Source organism: Fragaria vesca, linkage group LG7 (genome assembly GCF_000184155.1).
Source record: "Fragaria vesca subsp. vesca linkage group LG7, FraVesHawaii_1.0, whole genome shotgun sequence".
Classification (NCBI taxonomy): Eukaryota; Viridiplantae; Streptophyta; class Magnoliopsida; order Rosales; family Rosaceae; genus Fragaria; species Fragaria vesca.
In genome coordinates this window covers 19,588,155-19,613,657 of record NC_020497.1, presented here as the reverse complement: position 1 = coordinate 19,613,657, position 25,503 = coordinate 19,588,155, and the positions used below count along the sequence as shown (strand labels likewise).

Here is a 25,503-nt window from a genome sequence, read left to right as displayed (position 1 = left end):
TACGTAAACCCTTCCAGTTGTCTGTGGTACTCTAGACAACAAGAAGATTTCAAAGTGGAGACAGCATTGTATTTCCATTAAGATGGTGGTGAGTGGTAAATGGTCTAGTAATGGAAGACTCGGCCAAAATCAAAGTCTTGCCTATGACCCTGTCGTTTAAGTTCTGAGACGACTCCAAAGTCACTCCCTTGGATTTTCAATGCAAGACAAATATATCCATATCATATAACAGTTGTAAATGTTGCATTATTTATTCACTCTGGTTTATATAGCAGCACTCCAATTCAATCCTCTTTCTCCTCTGCTTCTTTTGCCATGTCTACACCAGCGGAGTAAGCAATCTCTCTTTTTCTCTCTGTATGATGCTTTCGAACTTTCGATCAATCAAGTTTGAATGATCATGTGATTTAAGTACATAGTTTCTCATTTGACTGATTACAGTAGGTTCTTTGTCAAGCCTATTTATATCTGAATTGGGTACTCAAGTTTATAGGATTGGCACTGGTACTTTGTTATAATCATCTTGGGTTTTAGACTATTAGTATCTTGGGGAACAAGCAGGAAGAAAATTGTTGTTAGGTTCCAATATTTTATAGTGGATAAGATCAATGTTCACTCTTCTGCTACATTTAGTAAAAATTATGGAAGTGAGTATATACAAACCGATCGAAGTCTGTAATCTTTCATTTGTCCATTGACAGAATTAATCTAATTTCTTCGTATAAGTGCAGATACTACCGATCTCTACCTCCCGTGAGCAAGACCATTCTAGCTGCCTGTTTGATGACAACAAGTGCCTATTACCTGCAACTTTTTGATTACATGAACATTTCTCTGGATTATGGCCTTATCTTTAAACATTACCAGGTAAATCAAAAATCTAATGTAGTCTTTAGTAATCCAAGAGGCTGCTCAAATTCATGTTGTCCACTTTTCTTGCCATATAAGAAATAACATATGAGGAGCGTTCAGAGAAAATCGAACTCATACTTGTTCTAATGCTTGTTCTTGCTGATCACCTCATCATGTTTACTAATGATGATTAATTCACTGAAGGTCTGGAGGCTATTTACCAATTTCCTATTCCTCGGGCCCTTTTCACTCCCGTATGCTATGGAGATTCTTATAATGTGAGACAAGTTGCTTTTATAGACATTAGAAATTTATGGTTGTATTAACACTTTAATACTGCCTCATCTAGAGGCAAATGTTACTTCGTTTATTGAAAACTTCACATCGTAAACTTAATGATGGTACTGCTTCACATTAAGCTAATTGATCATCTTTTTCTATGCATAGAGCAAAATATGGTGTGTCACTGGAGAAAGGACCCTTTGACAAGAGAACTGCAGACTATGTGTGGATGTTCATCTTTGGAGCAATGTCGCTTTTGGTACTTAGAAAACTTCAGCAAAATATATGCTTATTTCATATCAAAAATGGATATTAACATCATATAGTACTCTACCTGGTTTTAGGTGCTGTCTGCTGTTCCATATATGCGACCTTATTTTCTGGGGTCTTCTTTGGTTTTCATGATTGTCTATGTTTGGTCTCGTGAGTTACCAGATGCACGCATTAACGTGTACGGGCTTGTTCATTTCAAGGTACACATATATCACCTATTCTCTTTGCCTACATTCTATGTAAATGCTATGAAAATTGCAGCAATATATATTTCGTAATTGAAACTTTCAGAAAGTTTTTCTGTGCATTCATTTTGCGAGTCTTGACTCTTGACCTTTATGGATGGTATAGGGATTCTATCTTCCCTACGTGATGATGGCTATCGATTTGTTGCTGGGGAACTCTTTGAGGTCAGCCATAAGAGGGATAATTGTAGGACATCTCTACTACTTCCTAACAGTGCTTTATCCTCTTGCTGGTGGAAATTTCACGCTCAAGACTCCTCTATGGGTGTATCCTTTTTCTTCAAGAAGACATGGCTAATTTATCTATCAAATTTCGTTCACTAAGCTCTGCGATATGAATCGTGTTTAAAATCTCAGTTTTGACAAGCAAAATTGTTGACACACTCATTTAGTGATGGACCTCAGTGCATGAGCTAGCATGGAAGAATATTTTGAGACATTTTCCTTGATGAATGAATGCTTGCAGGCACAAAGTAGTAGCCTACTGGGGTGAGGGAACACAGATCAATGCTCCAGTGCAGAGCAGTCCATACGCAGGAGTTGTATTCCAAGGAAGAAGCTACCGACTCAACGGAAATACTCGAAGAGCAACCACTCCGGAGCAGCAGCCACAAACAAACACCGTGCCGCAGCCTAATCAAGGTGAAGGAGTGGCTTTTCGGGGAAGAAGCCATCGACTCGACCGTTCTTAGTTAGTCTTTCAAGCTTATGTACGATTCCTAATCACTATGTATCACATCTATTGACATGCAAGTGATATTACCTTCCATGGTTAAGGACTTGTCATATAAACACATGCATTATTATTACTGGAATTACCAGAAAGATGAGACAATGTCTACATCTCACCGAGCATATCAAACTCCGACCCCTAACAAAAACCTAGTTCTATTGAAAGGTGAGGTAACTAAAAACTCTTCATAGAGCATTCGAACTACTAATGGGGATCTTATATCTTTATAAATATTTCCCCAGTTGGGAGCAATAAGGCTTCATATTATCAATTCAAGCAATAAGGGTCCATGGAGGCATGGAGCTTACCTGCATAACAAATATGGAACCCATCATTTAGTAATTGACTAATTGCCTTTCAGATTTGGCAAAATGTAAGATGTCAAGATCAAGAACTAAGAGTTGTAGTCTAGTAGAAACAACAAACAAAACGATAGAATCAAAATTATATACGACTGAAAGAAAAAAGAGTTGAATTGAAAGTTGTTGCGAGGGAACTTCAAAGAAAGTGTTTGAGTTGATACATCAGGCCAGGTCATTCAACTGTGTTGACTATGAAGTCACCAGTCTCCCATTCATCCACTTGATGTGTCCAACTAATCTAACATAAATGTTATCAATAAACTAATTGAACATAATGCTTCGGAATCATTAAATTTCAAAATTGGAAGCTGGTGGATTATTTTGAAGTTTATTTTGAAGGTTACGATACGAGTGATGTTAGAGATACCAAATTTTTATACAAAATTAGAATACCAAATTATGTGGCATATGCCATATCATTATCTTTAAATGCCATGTCATTATGTAATTAGCTAGTCATTTCCATTATCTAAAAACTAAATTAGCCTATTCTAACACAACTAGATTTGTCTTATAAAAATAAAACCTTGAGCCCTTAAAACTCATCTTAAGAAAAAAGAATGTCGACATTCAGATCAACCATCATTTTTTTGAAATTTTTCAGATCAACCATATCATATTGTCCACCAAATTTTGTTTAGCTTTTCTGGATCGTTAAGCACTATTTGTATTAGTACGCCTCACAACATCCCAATGATCTTTATCGTTAATTTGATTATTATCTTGGAAGAGAAGAGATAGAGGAAGAGAGGAAGGTGAAAGTGATCGATATCATCACAATTTGGCAGTAAAATGTATTTATTCATTTTGGTTATCAATGGTAGTAGGATCGAAGTTTATTATGCAGCAAATCCCAGCAATGGTATATTTTTTCACGATGAATGAAAATAAGAGTCGAGAGGGACTCTATTTTCTTTCTTTTATTTGTTACTTTTTTTTCTTTCTAATTAATCATTTTTGTTTTTTTTTAGAATAGTTTTTGTCTAATTTGTTGTGATGACAAAGTGGAAATTAATGGGTAAAAAATAATTCCACGTCAGATTCCACGTCATTCGGTATGTGTTTTTGGTAAAGAAATTTGGTGTCCCTAGCATTTTTCTTACGATACACATCATAAATGGTGTCTAATCTTACAGTTTTTATTTTTAAAATTTCAATACTTTAAAACACTATACTTTCATAAAAAATAAGAACATGTAATGTCACTCTAGATTGAACTAGAACAAGATTGTGACGGGCAATTTTAAGAACAAGCATGACTCTGGACATGGTGTGCCCTGTCTGTCTCTCTAACTTTGCATTACATCACATCATAGAACACGTCTGTTATGTGCATTTAACAACTCGAGCTACCAAGTCATGAATCCCTTGGCACTTGCATCATCGATCTTTTTACCTATGTGAATCGTGTACACAGTCACTTCTCCAGTCTCCACAGTCCACTCCATCATTTCTTGGTTGTTGCAGTCGTTTACCCTATAGTAAGATATTTGAACTAAATGGAATGTCTTCTTGATATAAATACGGATATGAATACGAGCTTATGTTTCACATAGGAAATGTCAAGGTCTCGGATATTTTATATAGCTCACTAATAATTGGTGATCAGAAATTCTGAAAGAGATGGGGAATTCGCAAACCATGGATCGCAATGAGCTCAACGACTCTAGTAATATTCCTGGGATATATTCGTTGAATTTTCTAAATCAGATTGCATGTATCTGTATTTAGTGTCATACCAAATACGCTGTCCCTTAACTTATTATGAATGAAGATTATGATGAAGTCGTCTAGATTCTTAGTCAGGGTCTATTACTTCTATATATGAGCCACCAAATTAGTTGTCAACTACAATCGAATGAAGTCATTTTCTTTGCCAATTCAACCAATCCCCTCGTGCTTCTCATCATATAGGCAAAAGCCAAGTTTCCATATTCATTTCAGAGCTATCCTAGAGTTTTTTTTTTCAATTGACAACTGCGCAATCTTTCTCATTTCCCTATCATGCAATCACATATCGGAAACTTCCTTGCATCTTAACACATGAAGTGACGAAAGGAAGAATTCAAGAATATTTACTCGCAACGGTTAAATTACGTTTGTTTAAACACAAATGGACACCAACAATATGTTAACTTTGGATGACATGCTACGTTGTCCTTCTAAATTCAGGCTAAACTATATTTTTATGCAGTTTGACGGTCAGGCCGATAAAATTGAAATCACTTGGATTTGTATCGGCACAATTAGGCAAGCGAAGAAAGGAAGAGTGTAACAAATGGTGACATGCATATGGATATAATTTTAGCATTGTACCTACCATGAATTGTTGAATACTAATTTACTATGTAGGTCCTTTGAATAATTAAAAATAAAAATTTGGTTCAAATTATTGGCACTAAATTTCCACAACTATGTTAAATACAAAATCAAGTTGCATCATCACTCTGAAAACAAACACAAAACTCAAAAGTCATACCAGACACAGAACAAATGTTTGCTTTTAAACATAGTTTACTTCAAGTTGTGCAGTGTTGCTTTTACAGAAAACAAAATCCAATATTAAAAGTGTCGTAGCTTTCAGGCATGAGGGAATGCTTCACGTTGGTCTTTAAACTTTGAGAGGCAAAAACGAGCCCTGTGGGGTTGAGTTATATGACTTATATCACGTCATCTTCTTGCGCCAGCTAAACGTATTTTAACTGTGAAAATGGGAGGTTGTTGAATGTTCAAATAAGTTTTGCAGAGAATGGTGTTGATGGGTTTCTGTTCTTTTCTCAAGAGGAGTTGAGGAAAGCTCAAAGTTTGAGTCTTCTTGAAGCTTGAGCAACTGGTATGTGTTTTTCATCTTTGTAGTTTTACTGTCTCCAATATTTCTGGGTTTTTGAAGTTTGTTGAGTTCCTAAAGACCAGAAAAAGAAGAACTTTATGGAATTGCATACATAAAATTTTACATATTTGTGTGAGTATATGTTTATATTTTTGGTTTTGTTGTAGTTTCAGGATTTTTGTCATGAAATTTCAGTTCTTTAATGAGTTTAATCACCATGAAGTTTCAATTTCTGGGTCTGTGTATGTATTTGTGTGCACACAATCATGAAACTTCAGAGCTGCTGGTGAATTTCAGGCTTGAAACACTTGCTTTGGTGTTTTGTTCTATTTTGTCAGAAGAGTGTGTGCTCTACAAATGCAATCAGATCAGGCTTATCTCTATTTCATAACAAGAGATATTTACATAGAGAGATAAGATAGAGACAATACGGGGATATCATGAGCTCAAATGAGAGTTGTTTTACTTGATAAGATGCTTCACTTGATATTTCATAACAGGAGGATATTTACTGTATTTAAGATATCCACTTGTTTTTGTTGAAGTTAATGTATGTTTCAAATGCTAATTTATTTTCTTTGATCCGGTTCATTGCGACTACTAATGGTGCTCTTGTGCTTCCTTGGGGTTCAATGTAACAGATGAGTTGCAGAGATATGGATGGAAGTGAAATTATTGCAGAGGACAATGACACATTGCAGATACCTTCCCCTCTGTCGATTGTTGCCATTGCTATCAATGGCAACAGAAAAAGCAAATACATTGTGAAGTGGGCGCTCGAGAAGTTTATTCCTGAAGGAAATAACTTTTTCAAGTTGATACATGTCCGGGCAAGAATAACTGGAATTCCCACACCAAGTAAGTGTATGCTTCTAAAGCTATGTTGGAGCCAATCTCTGTATCTTATGGGACCTTTTTTCTTCTTTTTGAAAATCTTTATAAATAATTGACTCAACTGATTTTTACCTTCTTCATTTTGTGATTATAGTGGGGAATCTGATTCCTATTTCAGAAGTACGAGAAGATGTAGTAGCTGCATATAGAAAGGACATGGAGTGGCAGACAAGTGAGCTGCTTCTTCCATACAAGAAGATGTGTGCTCTTAAGAAGGTATGACTTTCTTGGTTGTTGAAACTTGATATTGAAATCCAGGGAACAAGAGCGTAATCAGTCTTTCTTTTGAATGTAGGTGCAAGTTGATGTTGTAGTCATCGAGTCAGATAATGTGGCAAATGCAATAGCAGAGGAGGTTTCTAAGTCTGCTATAAGCAATCTTGTCATAGGTGCCCCATCTCGTGGCTTGTTTACAAGGTTTCTACTCACTTTCATACTGTGTTTATGAATATGTGATATGGAGCAGTCTGTCTGGTTTTGGTTATTTTCCATTGATTTTGTTAACATTATACTAATTTTAGGAAACAAAAAGGACTGTCCCCAAAGATCTCAGCTTGCATACCAGGATTTTGTACAGTCTATGCTGTTTCAAAAGGAAAATTGTCATCACTACGCCCATCTGATTCCCAGTCTGTTGGAAGCACCAAAGATGATAACAGTGACACTTGTTCTGTCAGCAGTTCTGCAAGTTATGTGTCCAGCTTACAAAGAGGTAATGTAATGCACATGGTTTGGTTCCGTATTGATATATGGCATAGTAGTGCAATCCATGTATTTGAAAGAGGATGGAGGCCATTCGTATCATAAGTTGCAACCATGCACCATGTTAATGAATAATGATGCTTTTATGTAAAATGTTAACTCAATACATTCTGTTTTGTTTTTTTGTTTTTTCCTTTCTAGGCACAGATCGTGGATCCGTTGGTTCATACTCTCATTTTCGCTCTCCCTCCCTACCGATGCAGCGATTTCACGCTCTTGCAAGTATGAACCAAAACCTTCTCAATACAAAAACAAAGTCAAATGAAACCATTCATTCTAAACACGAGTCTCTGGATCTTGGGGAAGGGAAGGATGCCATGACTATGGATTCTTATCCTAGTAACTCAGATGCTGGACGTGCACTGAGTCACACCTCTAGTACTAGAAGCTTCGTAACAGATAGCCAGTCATGGAGTTCTGATCAAGCATCCACCTCAAATGTAGTTGCAAATCGTTCATCTGAGAGCCAGGTAGCCCTTCCTCATTTCTTTCACTTGGTTAATAGTGTTCCTCAGTTAATCATGCAACAAAAGATGTGGTGCTACTATTATTTTCCATTTGAAAGCCTGGTAGTGCTCTCTGATTACCAAACAGGCTGACCTGCTGCACTGTACTGTGTTAAACACTTACAGAACTAATTGTACTGATCAGTTGCAACTTATTGCAGGTAAATATCAACCTTGAGCTTGAAAAATTAAGAATTGAACTCAGACATGTCAAAGGAATGTATGCAATGGCTCAAAGTGAGACTATTGATGCTTCTAGAAAGGTAGGTTTTCCCATCCTTGTTAGTTTGGCCATCCTTCTGACCTGTGTGATATTTTTGACCCTTGGTAAGAATTTTCATTTGTACCATAAGAAATTTTTCTTTTTATATTCAGATAAAAAATTTAAGTAAACGCCGGTCCGAGGAAGAAGCAAGGCTCAAAGAGATAACTGCTATGGAGGAGAAAGCCAAACTGCTGGCAACACAGGAGAAGGAGAAGTATGAAGCTGCTAAGATAGAAGTTGATTACATGAGACAATGTGTTGGAAGTGAAGCTTCTCAAAGGAGAGAAGCAGAATTGAAAGCCTTGCATGATGCCAAGGAGAAAGAAAAGCTTGAAAATGTACTAATTGGTCCTGTGCAACAATACCAGAAGTTCAAGTGGGAAGAAATTGTTTCTGCAACTTCATCTTTCTCTGAGGATCTTAGGATTGGTATGGGTGCTTACGGAACTGTCTATAAGAGCAACTTTCATTATACAACTGCGGCAGTAAAAGTTCTTCACTCTAAAGGGAATCACCAAACTAAGCAATTCTTGCAAGAGGTAAGTAAAATTCAATATCCAAGCAAAGAAGTTAATTTATATTCTTATAGTAGCTCATTTTGTTATCGAAAACTCCTTCCCACATTAGTGTCATTTCATTGACATTTGAAACTGAGGAGAATGTTGTACAAAACCATGGGATGTATAATTATTGAACTACTCATGTTATTCTGATCAACAGCTCTTTAGACTTCTATAAATTGGTTTATGCTCTTTAAAGTTTGTGTAAACCTCATACAACTATTTGTAAAGCCAAACTATATAGCTAGGTGCTAATTTACATTTTCTCTTGGCTTGCAGCTTGAAATCTTGAGCAAAATTCGACATCCCCATTTGCTTCTACTCCTCGGTGCATGCCCTGATCATAGTTGCCTAGTGTATGAATACATGGAAAATGGTAGCCTGGATGACAGGTTGAACCAGAAAAATAACACACCCCCTATTCCTTGGTTTGAGAGGTTCCGGATTGCTTGGGAAGTAGCCTCAGCGCTCGTCTTTCTTCACAGCTCAAAGCCAAAACCGATCATCCATCGTGATCTGAAACCAGCAAACATCTTGCTTGATCATAACTATGTGAGCAAGATTGGTGATGTTGGCCTTTCTACAATGCTTAACTTAGACCCTTCTATGTCCAGTTCATACAATGAGACGGGGCCTGTTGGCACAATGTGTTACATAGACCCTGAGTATCAACGCACTGGTGTAATCTCTTCAAAATCAGATGTTTATGCTTTGGGAATGGTGATTTTGCAGTTACTGACTGCAAAACCAGCAATAGCTATAACTCATCTGGTGGAAACAGCTATTCATGATAAAACTTTGAAGGATGTTTTAGATCCTAAAGCTGGGTCTTGGCCAATGGAAGAGGCAAGGCAGTTAGCTGAACTAGGATTGAGCTGTGCAGAGCTTCGACGTAGGGACAGACCTGACTTGAAAGAGCAAGTGGTTCCAGCACTGGAGAGACTGAAGGAGGTTGCTGATAAAGCAAGAGATTCAGCTCCCACAGTTCAGTGCCTACCTCCTCCTAACCACTTCGTCTGTCCAATTCTTAAGGTATGCATGCATAATGTTGTACTACCTTATACTTGTTTATCCATCTTAACATGTTTTAATTATGTTGTGACAATTGAAATACTATCTTCTCTTACCACAGGATGTGATGAATGAGCCTTGTGTCGCTGCGGATGGTTACACTTATGATCGCAGGGCAATAGAGAAATGGCTTGAAGAGAATGATAACTCACCAATGACAAATTTGGCTTTGCCAAACAAGCACCTAATTCCAAACTATACTCTTCTTTCTGCAATTGTGGAGTGGAAGTCCAGAAAACAGTAGCATCTGCCTTTGTTCATTGTTATTAACCAGGTTATCATTGATGGGATATAGGGATAAGTTAGATGTATCATGTGAGTAGTTTAGGCTTGTGAATGTTTTGGCTGAGGTTTCTTTTATCCAAAAAGAAAAGGATTCAAGAATTAATGGTGAAGAAAGTGTATATAATGGAAGACATGAAGGGCAAGAGTCTAATGTGGTCCTCTGTATTAAAAATGTGCCCAATCATATATTTGTTTTGGTTTGGATTGATGAAAAGGTGTGGAAGCACAAGAAGATATCATCATAATGCCTCCCCGCAACCAAGATACTGATCTATCATAATTGGACCCAAACCAATTCATAATCATCCAACACCCACCAATTCCTTTTGTGGCAGCTAGACATCATTAAGAAAATGTGAAGTAAGTAGAGTGCTAAGTTGACAATTCTGAATATGAAACTGAATCAACTCTGAATATTTTCATTTTGAATGATTTTGAGCAAGTCCAACCACTGTTATGAAAGCCATTATCTTCTAGTATGGCATAAAATACATTGGAACTGGTATTTAAATTGATTTGATTGCTTCCACATTAGAGTAAGAGAGATGAAAGCTGAAAAAAAAATGGAACTAGTTGAGTAAAAAAAAACATTGCCACAATTGGTATTTAAAATCATAATTTCATTGCTCAATTTTGAACAAAAATCTCTTTTTTGTCATTTTGGCTGAGCCACCATACCTTCTCTTGTAACACTTTGCACCCCATCCACTCCAATACACTAGAAATCTGCAATATGAGTCATGGTGACAAAGAAATCACTAACTATATGATCTTTGTCAGATGGCTTAAATCCTACAAATCCTGGTAGCTGAAATTTCCCAACTTTTTGGCCTCAAGAAAGTATACCCAATTATCTATACTTTTTACTTTACATGTCAAATGTCATCATGGGCATCAATCATGCAGATTTTGTAAGCTAGAAATGTATCCTGAAATGAAATCCAGGCACTCTGACTATGAACCTACCCAACAATGTCTAGCTTCCGATCTCTTCAAGCTTCCATAGCACCTGCTTGGTGTTTGGTCTCAATGATGAAGAAGGAGAACAACATGTCATAGCAAGCTGAAACAATTTGAGAATTCTTTCTTTAGTAACTGGGATTTCATCATCAGTAGTGCAGCTACTAACAAGTATATCTGGATGGAACAGTTCCTGAATTCTATGTCCAAGGACTGCATTTCTCATTAGGTTTGGCAAACTGAAGTCCTCGTCAGGTGTTGTAGGATTTTGGTTGATGGGTTCCTTTCCTGTGAGTAACTCAAGTAAGATGATCCCTAGACTGTATATATCAGTCTCTTCATTTGCATCCCTCATTTTGATCAGCTCGGGTGCCTTGTAGCCTTGATATGCCGAACATTCAAGCATTTCTTGGCCAGCAGTGGGATTCAAGAGAAGGTGTAGGCTGTAATCTGAGATGAAAGGTTGGTAATGCCGGTCGAAGAGCACATTTTTCAACTTCAGATTACCATGAATTACAGGCTTCTCCAAGCCAGTGTGAAGATGATGTAACCCTTTGGTTATACCAACTGATATCCTATAAATTATTGCCCATTTGTGAGACTCAGGATTGCCCTCTGCCATTACATACAAAGAGAAGTTTAATCAAAACAACTCTACATATGAATATGGTAATGATTCCACAGATATTTGATTTTTCTAGAGAAATTGCAAAGATCAATTTTGAGAATTAGGGAAGGAAGACAAATGTGAATAATGCAGCTATCCTCATCTCAATGGGGTAACTGACTATGGTTGGTGTTGACAGATTGAAATTATGTATGGAAAGACTCCAAATATGGTTGTATGGCATGCACAAAAGATATTAAAACAAGCAGATAACACCAAAACTATCAAAATTCAGTTAGGCTGGTCCTCAACACTAAAGTCTATAGCCTTCTTGGAGAATCTCCCATATGAAAATCACCAAACAAAAAAGAGAAACATAAAAACGAAAGAAAAACAAAATAAGGAAGAAGAAGAAGATAGTAGAATCCATTTTATATGCTACAACAGTTGGATTGAACTTCAATTTTGGCTTTCCTAATTACAAGGATTCAGAATTGTTAGATCAGAATATCTTAATCATTAAAAAGCCAATGTAGATGACAAGCAAAATGCATAGATGGATCTAACTACAAAAAAAAAAAAAAAAACAGTCAAAGAGCAGAACATGGAAACTAAAAACCTGCCAGAAGTTTTCAACTTCCTCTTTCACAATACAAAGTTTGCATTCTTGAAGTACATGTGAAGCAATCCAGACCCAAGAACAAGAGAAGGAGGGAAAGACTTTTCAAACCATCATTTTTATCAAAACACTGCTGTACACCTTGCATTTTGCTATGCAATTTCTGTTTCTGATCATTAAGAATTTGATATCCAAATGGTATTTGAATGAAGCTCAAATGAGTATATTCACTGCCTTTTTTATGCTTTATATTCAATTTAGGCATTTTCTTGGCAACCAAACAAGCACAAGCAGAAAGAAGACAAATCACAAGGCAAAAGAAATTAGCAAAAGTACTAACCTCTCACAAATGGAGCCAGACTCCCACGCCAATAATACGGATGAATCAGAAGCTTCTCACCTCTTGGCCCTGCATAGAAACCCAGAAGAGGCACCAAATTGGGGTGCCTGATGCACCCCAAAAGCTGAATCACTTCACCAAAATCTTCAATTCTTGCAGTACATGCAGGCCTCAAAAACCTCAACAACTTCACTGAGTCACTAGACTGCAACAAAGCCTTGTACAAAGTACCATAGTTGGATTTTCCAATCACTTCCCCTGGAGCTTCCAGTATGTCAGAAATTGTGAGGTCCTCACCATCCTGAAAAGTTACCAAGTCTGCCACTTGAAGAACAGCACCATCATCTTCATGCTTCTGCTCTGTGCTTTCTACATCTTTAAGCTCAGTTTTTGGACTTCTTTTGCACAAAAAGTAGACCAAAAGTGCAAGAACTATCAAAACTGTGGCTGAGGTCGGTACCAGAATCAAAGTAAGCTTGTGGATGTTCTTCATCCTATCAAAACTGTAATCCCTTTATGTCAAACATTGGAAAAACACTAAACACAAGGACAAGTACATTATTGGGTGATCAAAGTCACAATCAACAAAGGGTTATGATCTGGTTTTGAATTGGAAGATTGAGAGACTGTTGAACATATGCTGATCTTGATACAAGTAGGAGTACAAGACGAGATGGAATGGTACTTTTGGAAGGGGTTGTGGAACCCAAGATTTTTGGGGGAATTAAAAGGGAAAAAGATAATGTTTTTGTCTAGGAAAATGGACTTTGAATATGTTGATGAAACAAGAGAGAGACATATGCACAAGAAGAAATGGGGAGTTGAAGAAATTGAGAGCAGCCATAAACTATAGTAACACCTTATAAACACAGATCTATACCATGTGATGCTCCACTCTGTTAGACTGTTATTGGTCTGCTGTGTATGTGAAAGTTCACTTTTGCCACCAAAATATTCTTCATATCAAATTCGCATGCACATTGTGTCCTTTTCTGGTTGATATGGTAATGCAGCAAATAGTGAGATTTAGAGGTAGAAGACAATGGTTATTGTTACTTTAATATCAGAAAAAAAAAAAAGGTTATTGTTACTTTGTTAAGAAAAGTGATATGTCTTCCTCCTTTTATTAAAGCAAAGATCTTGGATTTGTTGATTTGAATGATTAATGGGTTGGGGGAAGGAGGGATGTCTCTATCAGGCTAAGCTATGGAGTTACTGTCAGTTGCTTAATTCCAATATAAATACTACAGGGAAGAGAAGAGATTACCTTTTTGATATAATTTTTGTACAGCAAGGTTGGTACCAAATTGGCATATCTACCAAAGAAATAATGAAAGTAAAAAAAAATTGGAGATGATTTTCAGATCCAGACTTGTTCAACTGTGTTCTGTCTAGTGTCTTCAATGAGAAGCAAGTCTTTGAATATAATCCAAACACCCAACAAGAAGTTCAATTATTAAAACAAGTGGGTTGCTGGTGTTGGTAGTTAAGGTAAGCAGAGCAAGTTCATTTCTGAAAGTCATTGGATGTTACACCGAGAAAGGTTTTACTCCAAAGAAGCAAAAAGCTGTTAGGTCTTAGAGTTCTGGTGGGTTCAGTAATTCATCCATTTGGGAAGGAAATTGTATTGTAGTGTCACATCACAGAGAAGATATCTACATGCCATAATGACACAAGAAGAAAAAGAATGAAGTTTCCTACACAGTTGCTGTTTTGGCAATGCCAATCCAATGTGGGCAAAAGAAAATGTTGAAAAATTACATGCTTCAATCAGAATGGAAAGAACAATTAGAATGTACATGATCAAATCCAAACCTTAGCACTGTGAAGAGACTACACATGTATTCAATTAAAAATGAGCAAATCAAGATACAGTTTACGACTTCTAAGCTTTTTTGAGAAATTTCTAGTTATCATATTTACTCGTATTGGAAATAATTGTTGTATGATTCAAGACCATCACGTATCCATGATCCCAATTCTCGGATTATCAAAAAACTAAGTGGAAATTCTTGTATGCACGACGTGTATTTACACGACGTAATTTTAACCTCTCATAATAATTTATATGTTTAACCACTATATTTCTATATTATTTTTTTAATCCTAATCATCTATACATATATGTAAAAAAAATATATATATGTAAAGATACACGCCGGTGTGATGTGTACTGAGATGCTCTCAAAAACTAAGCCACTTCGTCAATTTCCTCTAAAAAAAAAAGAAAAAACGCTTTGTTAATTATCGGCGCAGATTGATGAGTTTGTTTGGTGGGGGCTAAAAGGCTAATCACCAATCACCAGTGTGAGGAGTGTTCTTCTCTAGCGGGTGGGTCCCTAGCCACCACGTGACGCACCCTGGTTTGTCAAAGAAATATGTCAGCCTGTCAGACAGGGGACACGTGTGGCCCATTAACTGTTTCTAATTCTATTAAGGGGATTCTGTCTTAACTGAAATGTTTTTACCATTAATTTACTGAAGGTAATTTCAGATTAGGCTAATCCTCTTGTGCCGTTAAGAAAGGGGCACACTGTGACAATGTGACATGTATTTCTTGCCTATGCCAACTTACAAGTCTGCAACACCGTGTTTGTGTTCTATTCTCCGAAAAGATATTCTCGGATCCTACCGTTAGATTTAGATCAAATGATTGAAAATAAAATAATTCTACTTAAAAATAATTTTATCCACTTTTGAATTTAAATCATATGGTGATTAACCAGGTGAGTCACTGGCTAAATAAACATGACTGCATACAATAATAACATCGGAAGCATACATCTGTTGTGCCGGTGCCTACCATCTATCCAACAGTGAACAAACATTGACCTCATCTTGCAATTCTCAACCATCACAATGATGACGATGGTTTATTGTTTCCACGATAGTCTCTCTTACTTACCTAAAGGATCACATTCACCTAAAGAATGGTCCCAGAATGCCAAAGTATCCTCCATGAGGCAAAAACAACCTAACCTGGTATGGAAGTCATGTCTAGATAGAGTTATATGAGCCTCGAGCAAGTAAGGTCTTCAATGCAGTACAACGACTGACTCGGATGAAAGCAATTTCACAACTTTGGTCCTTTGGACGCAATAAGTCTGGGACCAATAATGCAGATAAACACATAATGCAACAGAAAATTAGTGCAACTGGGAAAGCAAAAGCCACTCACCGTGGTCCAATCTGTGTAATGCAAAAGTAGGAGGGACTCTGAATTTTGCATTGTCCACTTTCACCGCCAACCAGCTCTACAACAGTTTTGGCTAGGAGGAGCATGAAACAAGTGTACCTGTAGGATTAGAATTGTTCAAAAGCAAATGCTAAGATTACATTCATCTGTACATGATCATGACCATTCATCAATAGTGTCTGCAAAATGAAACTAATGCTTCACTTGTTACCAGATAAGACTCATAAGAGAGTTAAACTGGAAGTATATACAACAGTGACTTTTGACATTTATATTTCCCTGTAGAATAAATATTCATCACATGTTTTCACTCAGGTACTACAATAATATGACTGCTTGAATTCCTATATACACCAAGGACCACAAACCAATCAGTACAATGCAATTATTGGAACAACTATCTTCTATTATGGAATGTAATACATGGGATTGGGAAGCTTGAATGAGCGGATGGACATTGAGCTACCCAATAAATCACTCCACTGGTCTCCAGAGTTTCCAAGAATTCTGTATCCCTCTTTTTCCATCTCGCTTCTTTTCTCTGATTTGTAAATTGTAGCTGATTTCCCATGGTCATCTGCAGCCCTGCACAGTAATTGAAATATAGATATAAGAATTCCACATTGCCTTTTTTATGATCAGAACCCCACCAGGGAACTGCAATAATGAATAAAACGATGAAAGGACTATAGTTTCATGAGAAAGCAGATTTAACAATGTCATGAAAAGTAGTTATATTTAGCATTTCCTCATCTACCCCACAGCTGGAATAACAGCCTCGTAGTAGTTATATTCAGGACTTCCATACTCATGCTAATAAGTCTACCTAACATTTTAGCACAAATAATCCTGCACTGCCTTAAACTTTCACAAGTTCTAAGATTTGCCTATGCATTAAGACAGATCAGTGAGATCACCTACCCTATCCTTAAAATGTAAAAGCAAAACACATAATCTGGGCACTTAACGTAGTCAGTTAGTCACACAACACAACCATCCCGTTTAAAGAGTAATCCATCAAAAACATTCATACTCACCTCAATATAAGCTTATGCCAATCTTGAAATCCCACATTTTTCAGATTCTCAGCAGTAACCCCTCTTTTCCCTTCGCTGCGCCCAGTGAGCAAGAAAACCTTAAACCCCAAGCCTAAAACCTCTTCATAGAGTTTCAAGCTGGACTTTATAGCAGGTGACATTCCCTTGTCGACCCACTTATCAAACTCCACCTGATCAAAAACCTCCGAGCTGCACAGTTTAACACAAAATCGTCACAGGAAGAACCAACACATTGAATCAAAGAGAAAACAGGACAACAGGACTGTGGTTAGATTTGTGGAGCAGTTGTAACATGTTCAACACAACAAACCCAAACACACATTTCGAAATCCTAGTCATGATCTATCAAGCACAAAAGACGAACCATCAAGGTTTCGACATTCAACTTTCCTCTCTTTTCATCAACAATTAAACAGGATTTTATCCTTCTTGGAGGGACTAGTTTTTCAATATTCTGCTATTACCAATTCTAACAAAAACTTCTCAACACCAATCAATTTATGTTCATCCTAGCACACATTCTACTCAATCAAGCACACATTACCATATCTACATCGATTATAACATACATTCAACCAATACAAAAGTATCAATCAAAGTTAGGCTAAGAATCATACCCATAACCATGATCAGCATAATACGGAACATTCGACAAGAGCGTATCATCCACATCGAAAATCCACACATCTTTGCCATCACCACCCAACACAACACTCTTAACATAAATCCCAGCCTCATTCGAAACCCTCTCCAAATCAACACTATAACCCCGGCCGGTGACGTAGTCCTTCACATACTCCACACATTCCTCCGGGATCGTCTTCCACGGATTCACATTGTTAGCCTCCACAGCAAACCTCCAGCTGGTACAGCGCAGCTTGACCTCCTCATCAAGCTCCTTGAAATTGGGCTCGGCGTGGTGATCGGGGTACTCGATGATCAAGGGTCTAGGCAGGTGGTGGGGGCTGAGGGCCTCATGGGAGAAAGCTAGGGTTAAAAGAGGAAAGAGAAGGAGGAACTTGAAGAATATCATGGCCGGGTTTTGTGAAATTGGGGGAAATTGAAACCTGGGTATTGGAGAAGGAGTGATTCTGAGTGAAACCCCCCAAAAAAAGGAAGCTTTTTGGGGGAGGATTGAAATTTAGGGTTTTTTGATTTTGGGGGAAAATGAAGGATTTTGGATGGGTTTTCTTGCGGTTATGGAACAGTGAAAAGGGTGGTCTGGGATTTTGGGTTATATAGGAGAAGAAGGAAAGAGGGTGGCGTTGGAGTGAAATCAAAGGTTTGAAAGTTTGGGTCTTTGGGTTTTTAGGAAAGGTTTTTGCAGAGTTTTGAAGATGGAGGGAAGGAAGAGGACACGGCATCTGCGAATTTCTATTGGAGGATTTTCAGAGTAAGGTGGGACCTACTTAATATTTTGGCAAAAAGGTATGAATTGGCCTTCCTTTTTGGGCGGTGGATGGCGGCAATTGATGGACCGACCTTATGCCTTCGTCATCATTTTCTTTCAAAATTATTGGAAATTCTTTTTCTTTTTTTTTATATACATGAAGTATATTTACACGACACAATTTTAATCATTTATAACAATTCATATGTTTGACCACTATATTTTTATATTATTTTTTTAATCCTGATTATCCATATATGTGAATATACACGCCGTGTACTGAAAATGCTTTCTCTGAAATTATACGATTTTTTGAAATGTTTTGTAAGTAGATAAACTAATCATTTTATTGCGAGATCATGTTAAAACGCTTTATTTTCTTATCCACAATTTTAATCTAGATATGAGGTTCTATATCTATACTTTTACCATCTTGACCGCCTGTAATGGTTTTCATATTTCTTGTTAGTGACTTTCTTTTTCTTGAAATTTTATGCACTATGAGCTCACGGTTGATAGAGTTATGGCACCCAAAACATCAATACATTAGGTGCATTTTAAATTATGGTAATGAATAGAAGATTAGTATTTTCAACGAAATACCCCGAGGACTAACTCAACATTCCCATAAGTCCACCATCAAAAATGGACCTGCTTTACTTGATCGGAAACTAATGAAATAATAATAAAAATGGAAATGGTTGCTATTGATAATTTATACAGATTAATTGATTCTACCAACATTGAGACAATCACAGTGTGCACCAATTCTGGTTCCCCAAACTCACAGACAGACATAACCGACTACCAAAGTTCCTAAAAGCATGTCCGACTTTCCTAAACACAGAATTGATTCATGTGCCTTGTTTATATCTTCGTGTGTGTAATACATGCCTCGTCTATTTTCCAATTTTCCATAGAGAATGACAGAACAACAAAATTCAATACACCTACAAAAAAGATATTTATCTTAACAACATCGAAACTGCTGGTAAAGAAAACACAACTTGAGTGGCCCGTTGTTGGTACGTTCGTCTAGAAAGACAAATATTGATTCAAATCCTTACAGACAAGGTGCACAACCAACACATCAAATTTACAAACCAAATCCTGAAGATCAAGAGAAAAGTACAAGGAACAGATTTCCATGACATTGATAAATGACCTCCATTCAAGTTATTTCCATTTCACAAGGACACTCTCACAAGTCACAACCTGTGATTCTCTTCTGCCACACCACAGTACATGCAAATGAATCAAAACAGAAATTACAACATATAAATGATATCGCCATCGCCATGCATTGTAAATTGTCATCTGAATCAGAATATTTCAAAGCCTACTAACTACGTCTGTGACACCTACACAAGCTTCTGTGACGCCTACTTACTACTATCTTGAATGCAGACTGCTCATAGTGTAAAATAGCTCATTTCTCAACGGAAATTTCTGTTCTTTAGTTTATAGAGAACAATGTACAAAGCAAATGCAAAGAAAGCAATAAACCAATATATCTTTCCATCTTTCTTTCCAAACTCAAAATAGACAGAACACTAATTTTTATTTGTTAGAAACAAAGATAAATAAAAAATAAATCAGCTGTGTGTGCAATGTGCATCTCATTCATGCTAGTCCCACAAATTCTTGCATATGGGCAAAGCTAGATTAAGTACAAGTTAAAGAGCTATAAGGACCAACCATGTCTAGCATTAATTCTTGGTTTGACATAGCACTAACTCTTGGTTTGAAGAGAAAGAGGAGGAATTACCAATGGATGGATTGAGTTAGACCACAAAGCCACCGGTCAAGTGAGTAAGAAGGATGTCCGAGGAATGACAATTGTACTCAAAGGTGCGAGTGGCCTTGATATTACTTGTGATACAATTTGAACTCAATACTTCATAGTGAATCACTACTACAACAACACGCACCTTCCCGAGAAAATGTCCATAATCCTCTCCATAAGAAGAAATGTTGCCACACAAAACAAGGGCAACACATTGATCTCCAAGATCGACAAAGTTGTATGACAGTGGATCAGTGTATTTCATCAAGGTATCGACCAAGCCAAGAACCATAAAACATTTTTCTTGAGAGATGCTTATATCGCCATCATCATTCAGTGCTAATTGAGAGACACATATATAGCGCTGATTACAAAAGGAGAACATGACATGTGTACCTTTCAAGTCCAAGACTAAAGCCCTGCCAACGAAGGGAAAAGGCTTACCATTAAACAAGGAAGTCATCACTCTCCATTCCTTTTCCTTGTCATTTACGTCAAAGCAAATAATGGGAAGGTCGCAAAGGTAAGGCTCTAGAAACGAGATCAAGATCTTGGATCCAACAACAGCACAAGCCAATTTATCAAAAGTAATGTAGTTTGCAAGACCAAGCCAACTTTTTAGTCTCGGCACGTTAGCTATAGGATCCGGCAGAACCAAACATCCACCAGAACTGGTAACTCCAAGAGAACCACAGGCTGCGAGACAATAGAGTTTTCCATTCACCTCAAAAAGCAAGGGATTTGGTTTCACCTTTGGGCAACTCCAATCAACCTTTTGCCAAATAGTAGACTCCGGCTTAAAACTATAGACATCTCCACTAGGCACATAATTCGCTGTGTCTGCATCTGGTGGGGGAACCACGCCACCGGTGAGGAACATTTGGGAGCCGTAGGCACAGCAACTCATACTCTCTGGGATTCTCTCCACAAGGCCGCAGCTTGGGGGGACTTTCTCCCCAGTGAAAAGCCAAGCCCGCAGGCGCAACTGATGTTCCTGTTTGGTTTTGGGGGTGCAATTTCGGCACTTGGTTATTGTGCAAGTTTCGGTGCTAAAGTTACAAGAGCATGCCAATAACTCGGAAAGTTTGATGGTGCGTAAGACGTAACAACTTGTTGGAAAGCTGACTTCTTCGAAACATAGATACAGCTCCTTCTCCTTCCCCTGTGTCTGAAGTTGCTGATAAGGTGGCTGGTTAACATATCCAGCACCACAACCACCATCCCGCTGCATCGGTTCTGGTTGGTTCTGAATCAACAAAGAAAAGGCGGTTAACATGCATCAATGAAAAGAGCTAAGTAGGAATAAAAGGTCTGAATAAACAACCTGTTGGATAGTAAGACTAGGGCAGCCGGCATATCCTTGTTGATAGTATTTGGGATGAGTGAGAGGCATGTCCGTAAGCTTCAAACGCTTGTCACCAACTGTTTCCATATAGGCCCCCCCTGAATCTCAGCGATGAGAGAACGTAAGCACTGGTGTAGGCAGTTGTAAGATTACATATGCACATACTCAGAAACACATATGCACACACTAGAACACTCCACATAATTTTCAGAAACACATCAAGCATCTCAACACTCCACATACTTTGATTATAAGCTCGCCTTCTAGAAATGGAGCACTTGTTGATCAATGTCTTGGCATTCACTTTATTACCAAGTTCATCATAACCAAAGTAAGAGCAATCTGTGTAAGTAGAATTCCAGCGCCAACATGTACCGGAATGATCAGTGTCCCAGCTGAGGCAGAATCTCCTCTCATGATCGGAGTTGGGCATCCGGTCACCGTGGTAGGATTCCAAGACAAACTCAGCATCGCTCTGAGAAGCAAACTCCACAAAACCAAAATCTAGCGGCACTCCTGTTCGCCAATGACGCAAAACCGTAGCAGCCTAAACCTACAATCACCGATTTTATAATAAAACAGAATCCCAAGGTTGAATTTCAATAATTTTTCCCAAGTAAATAGAGATCGATACCTTCGCGTTGTCATGGAAGCAGTGGAAGAAATAGGTCTCATCCATCCTCAGAGGCAAGCCGTCGACCCGTATGGAGCGAATCTCACGCGCTGTCGTCATGACTCGAGCTGCTGCAAGATCTCCGATTAGGGTTTGGTTGTAATCTAGCATCCCAATTAGGTATATATTTCCGTATGTCTTGGGTTGAGCCGGATTGCCCCGGACCCACTCTTAACCGTGGATTGACAAAAGTACCCCTTTCTTTTTACGATGTTAAATTACCGACAAACTAAATGCTAATCTTTAAGAATTTCTCAGTAAGATCAGCTCTTGAGAAAAGAATTCTAGTCTCTTGAGACATAAATCATTAACTCAGATTAGCTCTCATAAAAAAAATTTGCCCAAACTAATGGCACGTTTACTAACTTAGAATGAAAATTATCATGAATTAGTATCAACAACAATCGGTATCAACAAGAATCGGTATGAGAATATTTCATATAATTTACTGTTTACTTACCATAAAAAATCAAAACAGGAATGAAACTAATTACCATATGGAATCGGTATTAAAACTAGTTTGATTACTAAAATACCCTGGTCTTTTACAAGTGAACAACTGATTTCTTTCAGCAAGGAAAACTATCTTTTACAGTATGAAAACAATCTCCCAAAACAAGGAAAATCTGCATATGACCGGATAGGTTCGTTCTCATCTGGATTCCTCCAATTTTGGTTCTTATATCTTTAGTAGAGTAAACATGAAATTGCCAGTAAACATAGCTTCTTTATCTGCAACAGAAAACCACAACAATGTCAGACTAACATAGGAAGCAAAAATAGGTTTAAGTATTAGAAAGGCTAATAGCCGAAGAACATAGAGAGCATGTCAACCATATAGAATTACTTGAAAGTTCAAAGCAAGGTGGTGCAAAGGTATTAGAAGAACTAATGTGTTTGAGACTTCAACAATCATTCTGACCAAAAGTGCAAAGACAACAAAGTTTTTCATGATGTGAAAACCAAATAATATGAATTGTTCTATAGCATGCAGTATGCAGGGTGTCACTACTCTGATCCTTTTACTGTACAATTTGGTCAGCTTATTCAGGTTGCTGCCTATGTAAGTATGTATCTGATAGATTTGGTGCACAGATAATTCATTCTTGGAAAATGTAAAATAATGAATACCTGTTAAGGACAGGCAACTAACTTCCCGGCGAACATATCTTGCCATTGCCTGCACATACATAAACCTCCATCGTAAATGCGTACATTTACAATATACTGGAAAACTTAACACCCACAATTCCCTCCAAAAAAGTAAAATAAAATAAATTGAGGAAAAACATCAGGTAAATTAGTATGCACACACAAAAAGAACTCCAAAATTGAAGGAAAACTTTATAGTGTTTGATCAACAGACTGGAGGTTGGGTAACCTATACTATACCCCTCTTATGTCTTAGTGACAAGTACATGAGCAACTCAAACTTTAGTGATCCCATTCCCTAATCACTCACCACTCTATTCACTTTTCAGCATTGTAGCACACAGTACTCAATTAATCAAGGTGGGAATATATGAAAGTTCTGGTCAATCTTCCGAAAACAACACTTCTATACATTCTAAACGAAAGTAAAGGTTACTACATCAAAATTTGAGACAAAAGTAAGAATGAGAGCATGCCTGGACAGTTCTTGATGCAGCCTCATCTGGCCTTGATGAACCATCATCAGAAAAGACATTCCTGAGACACAAATGCAAAATATTAAAGTGGATCTCCCAATTAAGTCGGTTAAGGAATGAGATGTTGGAGCTCATTGAAGGAACACCATTAATTGACTTGGTTTAGATAAGGGCTGGGAGACCATAACCAAGATCCAAAAAAGATTTACCTCCATATGACATTTGGCAGCTCATCCTGCCTTGCCTCTGGAAGCAGTGCAGCATCATAAGCAACAATGTTTCCATAGAATATCCTCTCCAAATCTTTCATCCATTTACTCAATAGCAAGTTGACCTAGCATTTCAATGACAAATCAATACGTGCGTAGCTGTATATTCTATACTGTAATAGTGCATCCACGTATAATCAGCATAACTACGGACTCTCCCTCCGCATATGATGACAGTAAAATTAAAAACTTCAAATGCTATAATGACACTCCTACATATTGTACACTAAAAGCTAAACAGTATTTGGAAATAGTTTCACTTTACATGAAAACAACCCATACTCCTACAAGTTTTGACCAACCAATTCCTTTCCAACATGGAGAAGTCTAAGAAACCAATTTCTAATTACTGAATTAACCCATATCCAACATTCCCAACAAAAACTACTGTTCATCCCAAGGACCAGATTCTTCCTGGAGAATTCCCTACAATTGTTGAACCATACTAAAGAAAGTACTACAAAACCTATCGAAGTGGACGATAAACTCTAGTTAGAGTTGCTCATGTTATTTAACACGGAATTAGCAAAAAACAACTAACCAAACAGTCATCCAGCATTCAAGTCCAAAGAGCTTAATGTATAAGAATCACACACCCCAGCCTTAGATACTCTAAGTTCCACATCGTGATTGTAAGTCTCATACACATATTGCCCGAGCTCAACACCTTCTTTGCCCTCTTGTCTCAACCGGCGTAAACAAAGCCACATATGAAGTACAAGCAAAGCATAATTCGTCTTAAAAGTTCTCTCCAAGTTAAACACTGCACATATACAACAATAATTCATTTCCTCATTTAGATACCTACACAGTCTCTCTCCTAGTGTTAACTTCAACAAAGAGAGATAGAGAACCAGACCTTCGTATATGGCCGGTTTATCAGCCTGCGATAGGACTCTCTTATACACCACATTCGCCCCTCGAATGGACTTGCTTTGTTTGGTGTAGAACAGCATGAGTGTAAACAGCACACGCTTGATTCCCCCATACTGCGGCTCCTCAATCCTCAACGGCGACTCCGGAGGCAGAGCCAACGAGCACGGCTTGGACCAAAACAGCTTGTCCAAATTCACCTGTTCATCAATCATACAAAAATTCTCAGCAAACAATCACAAACACTCCGTGATTCGAATCGATATCACTCAACAAGTTATTTAAATTACGACATATAATTACTATGTATATAGATTGAGATTCAAATCAAGCACAGGTTCGAAACGTACCGCTGGCTCGCTCGGAGTATCGACCGGAGCTACAGCTGCCTTGGCGTAGCTTTGGCGCGAAATAGCATAGAAATCGTTACGGTGATTCAGGCCGCGCTGTGAGCCCAGCCGCGAGAGCTGAGGGAGAGCTCTGCTCAACCTCGGCAGCATTTTCTGAGTTGGCTGTTGAAATTTTAGAGACACATTTCTTCAAGCAAGATCACTATGAAAAGGAATAAAGAAAGAGACTAGTAATGAACCTGAGACTGAGAGTAAAACGACGCAGTTTCGAGCCTCGGTGATGGAGAAATCGTGATTCCAAAACCCTAGAAGAGCGAAAGGGAAGCTTGAGTAGAGCGCTTGCAAATCTAACGGCAGGGCCGGCGTAGGTGTGGAAGTCCGGTTAGCCCCATATTATTTCTTCGTTTCAAAAGTAAATACTAAATACCAACTCGGATCTTGAGACCCGTGATTATGAACCCGAATGACCGGAACACACAGTAACAGTAA

The 25,503-nt window shown here is 37.8% G+C and overlaps 5 protein-coding genes across 5 annotated transcripts; 2 read left to right on the top strand and 3 right to left on the bottom strand.

The window, feature by feature from the left end:
- Positions 1-280: 280 nt before the first annotated feature.
- On the top strand, positions 281-2,506 carry LOC101297384 (derlin-1.1-like). The gene is made up of 7 exons (XM_004307739.1): positions 281-332; positions 732-867; positions 1,057-1,130; positions 1,300-1,393; positions 1,479-1,607; positions 1,759-1,919; positions 2,119-2,506. Exons 1-7 carry the CDS (start codon positions 316-318, stop codon positions 2,342-2,344), a joined length of 837 nt encoding a protein of 278 aa, XP_004307787.1. The 5' UTR covers positions 281-315; the 3' UTR covers positions 2,345-2,506.
- A 3,727-nt stretch (positions 2,507-6,233) lies between these two features.
- On the top strand, positions 6,234-10,214 carry LOC101297092 (U-box domain-containing protein 35-like). The gene is made up of 9 exons (XM_004307738.1): positions 6,234-6,435; positions 6,566-6,687; positions 6,767-6,888; positions 6,993-7,183; positions 7,375-7,703; positions 7,901-8,002; positions 8,115-8,543; positions 8,844-9,596; positions 9,697-10,214. Exons 1-9 carry the CDS (start codon positions 6,234-6,236, stop codon positions 9,877-9,879), a joined length of 2,433 nt encoding a protein of 810 aa, XP_004307786.1. The 3' UTR covers positions 9,880-10,214.
- Positions 10,215-10,560: 346 nt separating this feature from the next.
- LOC101296811 (probable leucine-rich repeat receptor-like protein kinase IMK3-like) lies at positions 10,561-13,218 on the bottom strand. Its single transcript, XM_004307737.1, has 2 exons — positions 12,447-13,218; positions 10,561-11,495 (listed from the first exon to the last, which is right to left on the bottom strand). Exons 1-2 carry the CDS (start codon positions 12,937-12,939, stop codon positions 10,897-10,899), a joined length of 1,092 nt encoding a protein of 363 aa, XP_004307785.1. The 5' UTR covers positions 12,940-13,218; the 3' UTR covers positions 10,561-10,896.
- A 2,669-nt stretch (positions 13,219-15,887) lies between these two features.
- LOC101296521 (acid phosphatase 1-like) lies at positions 15,888-18,002 on the bottom strand. Its single transcript, XM_004307736.1, has 3 exons — positions 17,318-18,002; positions 16,680-16,889; positions 15,888-16,227 (listed from the first exon to the last, which is right to left on the bottom strand). Exons 1-3 carry the CDS (start codon positions 17,731-17,733, stop codon positions 16,050-16,052), a joined length of 804 nt encoding a protein of 267 aa, XP_004307784.1. The 5' UTR covers positions 17,734-18,002; the 3' UTR covers positions 15,888-16,049.
- A 4,303-nt stretch (positions 18,003-22,305) lies between these two features.
- LOC101296239 (ubiquinol-cytochrome c reductase complex chaperone CBP3 homolog) lies at positions 22,306-25,403 on the bottom strand. The gene is made up of 8 exons (XM_004307735.1): positions 25,254-25,403; positions 25,015-25,167; positions 24,651-24,864; positions 24,388-24,554; positions 23,732-23,856; positions 23,523-23,583; positions 23,026-23,074; positions 22,306-22,626 (listed from the first exon to the last, which is right to left on the bottom strand). The coding sequence occupies exons 2-8, from the start codon at positions 25,162-25,164 to the stop codon at positions 22,574-22,576; spliced, it is 819 nt and encodes a 272-aa protein (XP_004307783.1). The 5' UTR covers positions 25,165-25,167; positions 25,254-25,403; the 3' UTR covers positions 22,306-22,573.
- Between the last annotated feature and the right edge of the window lie 100 nt (positions 25,404-25,503).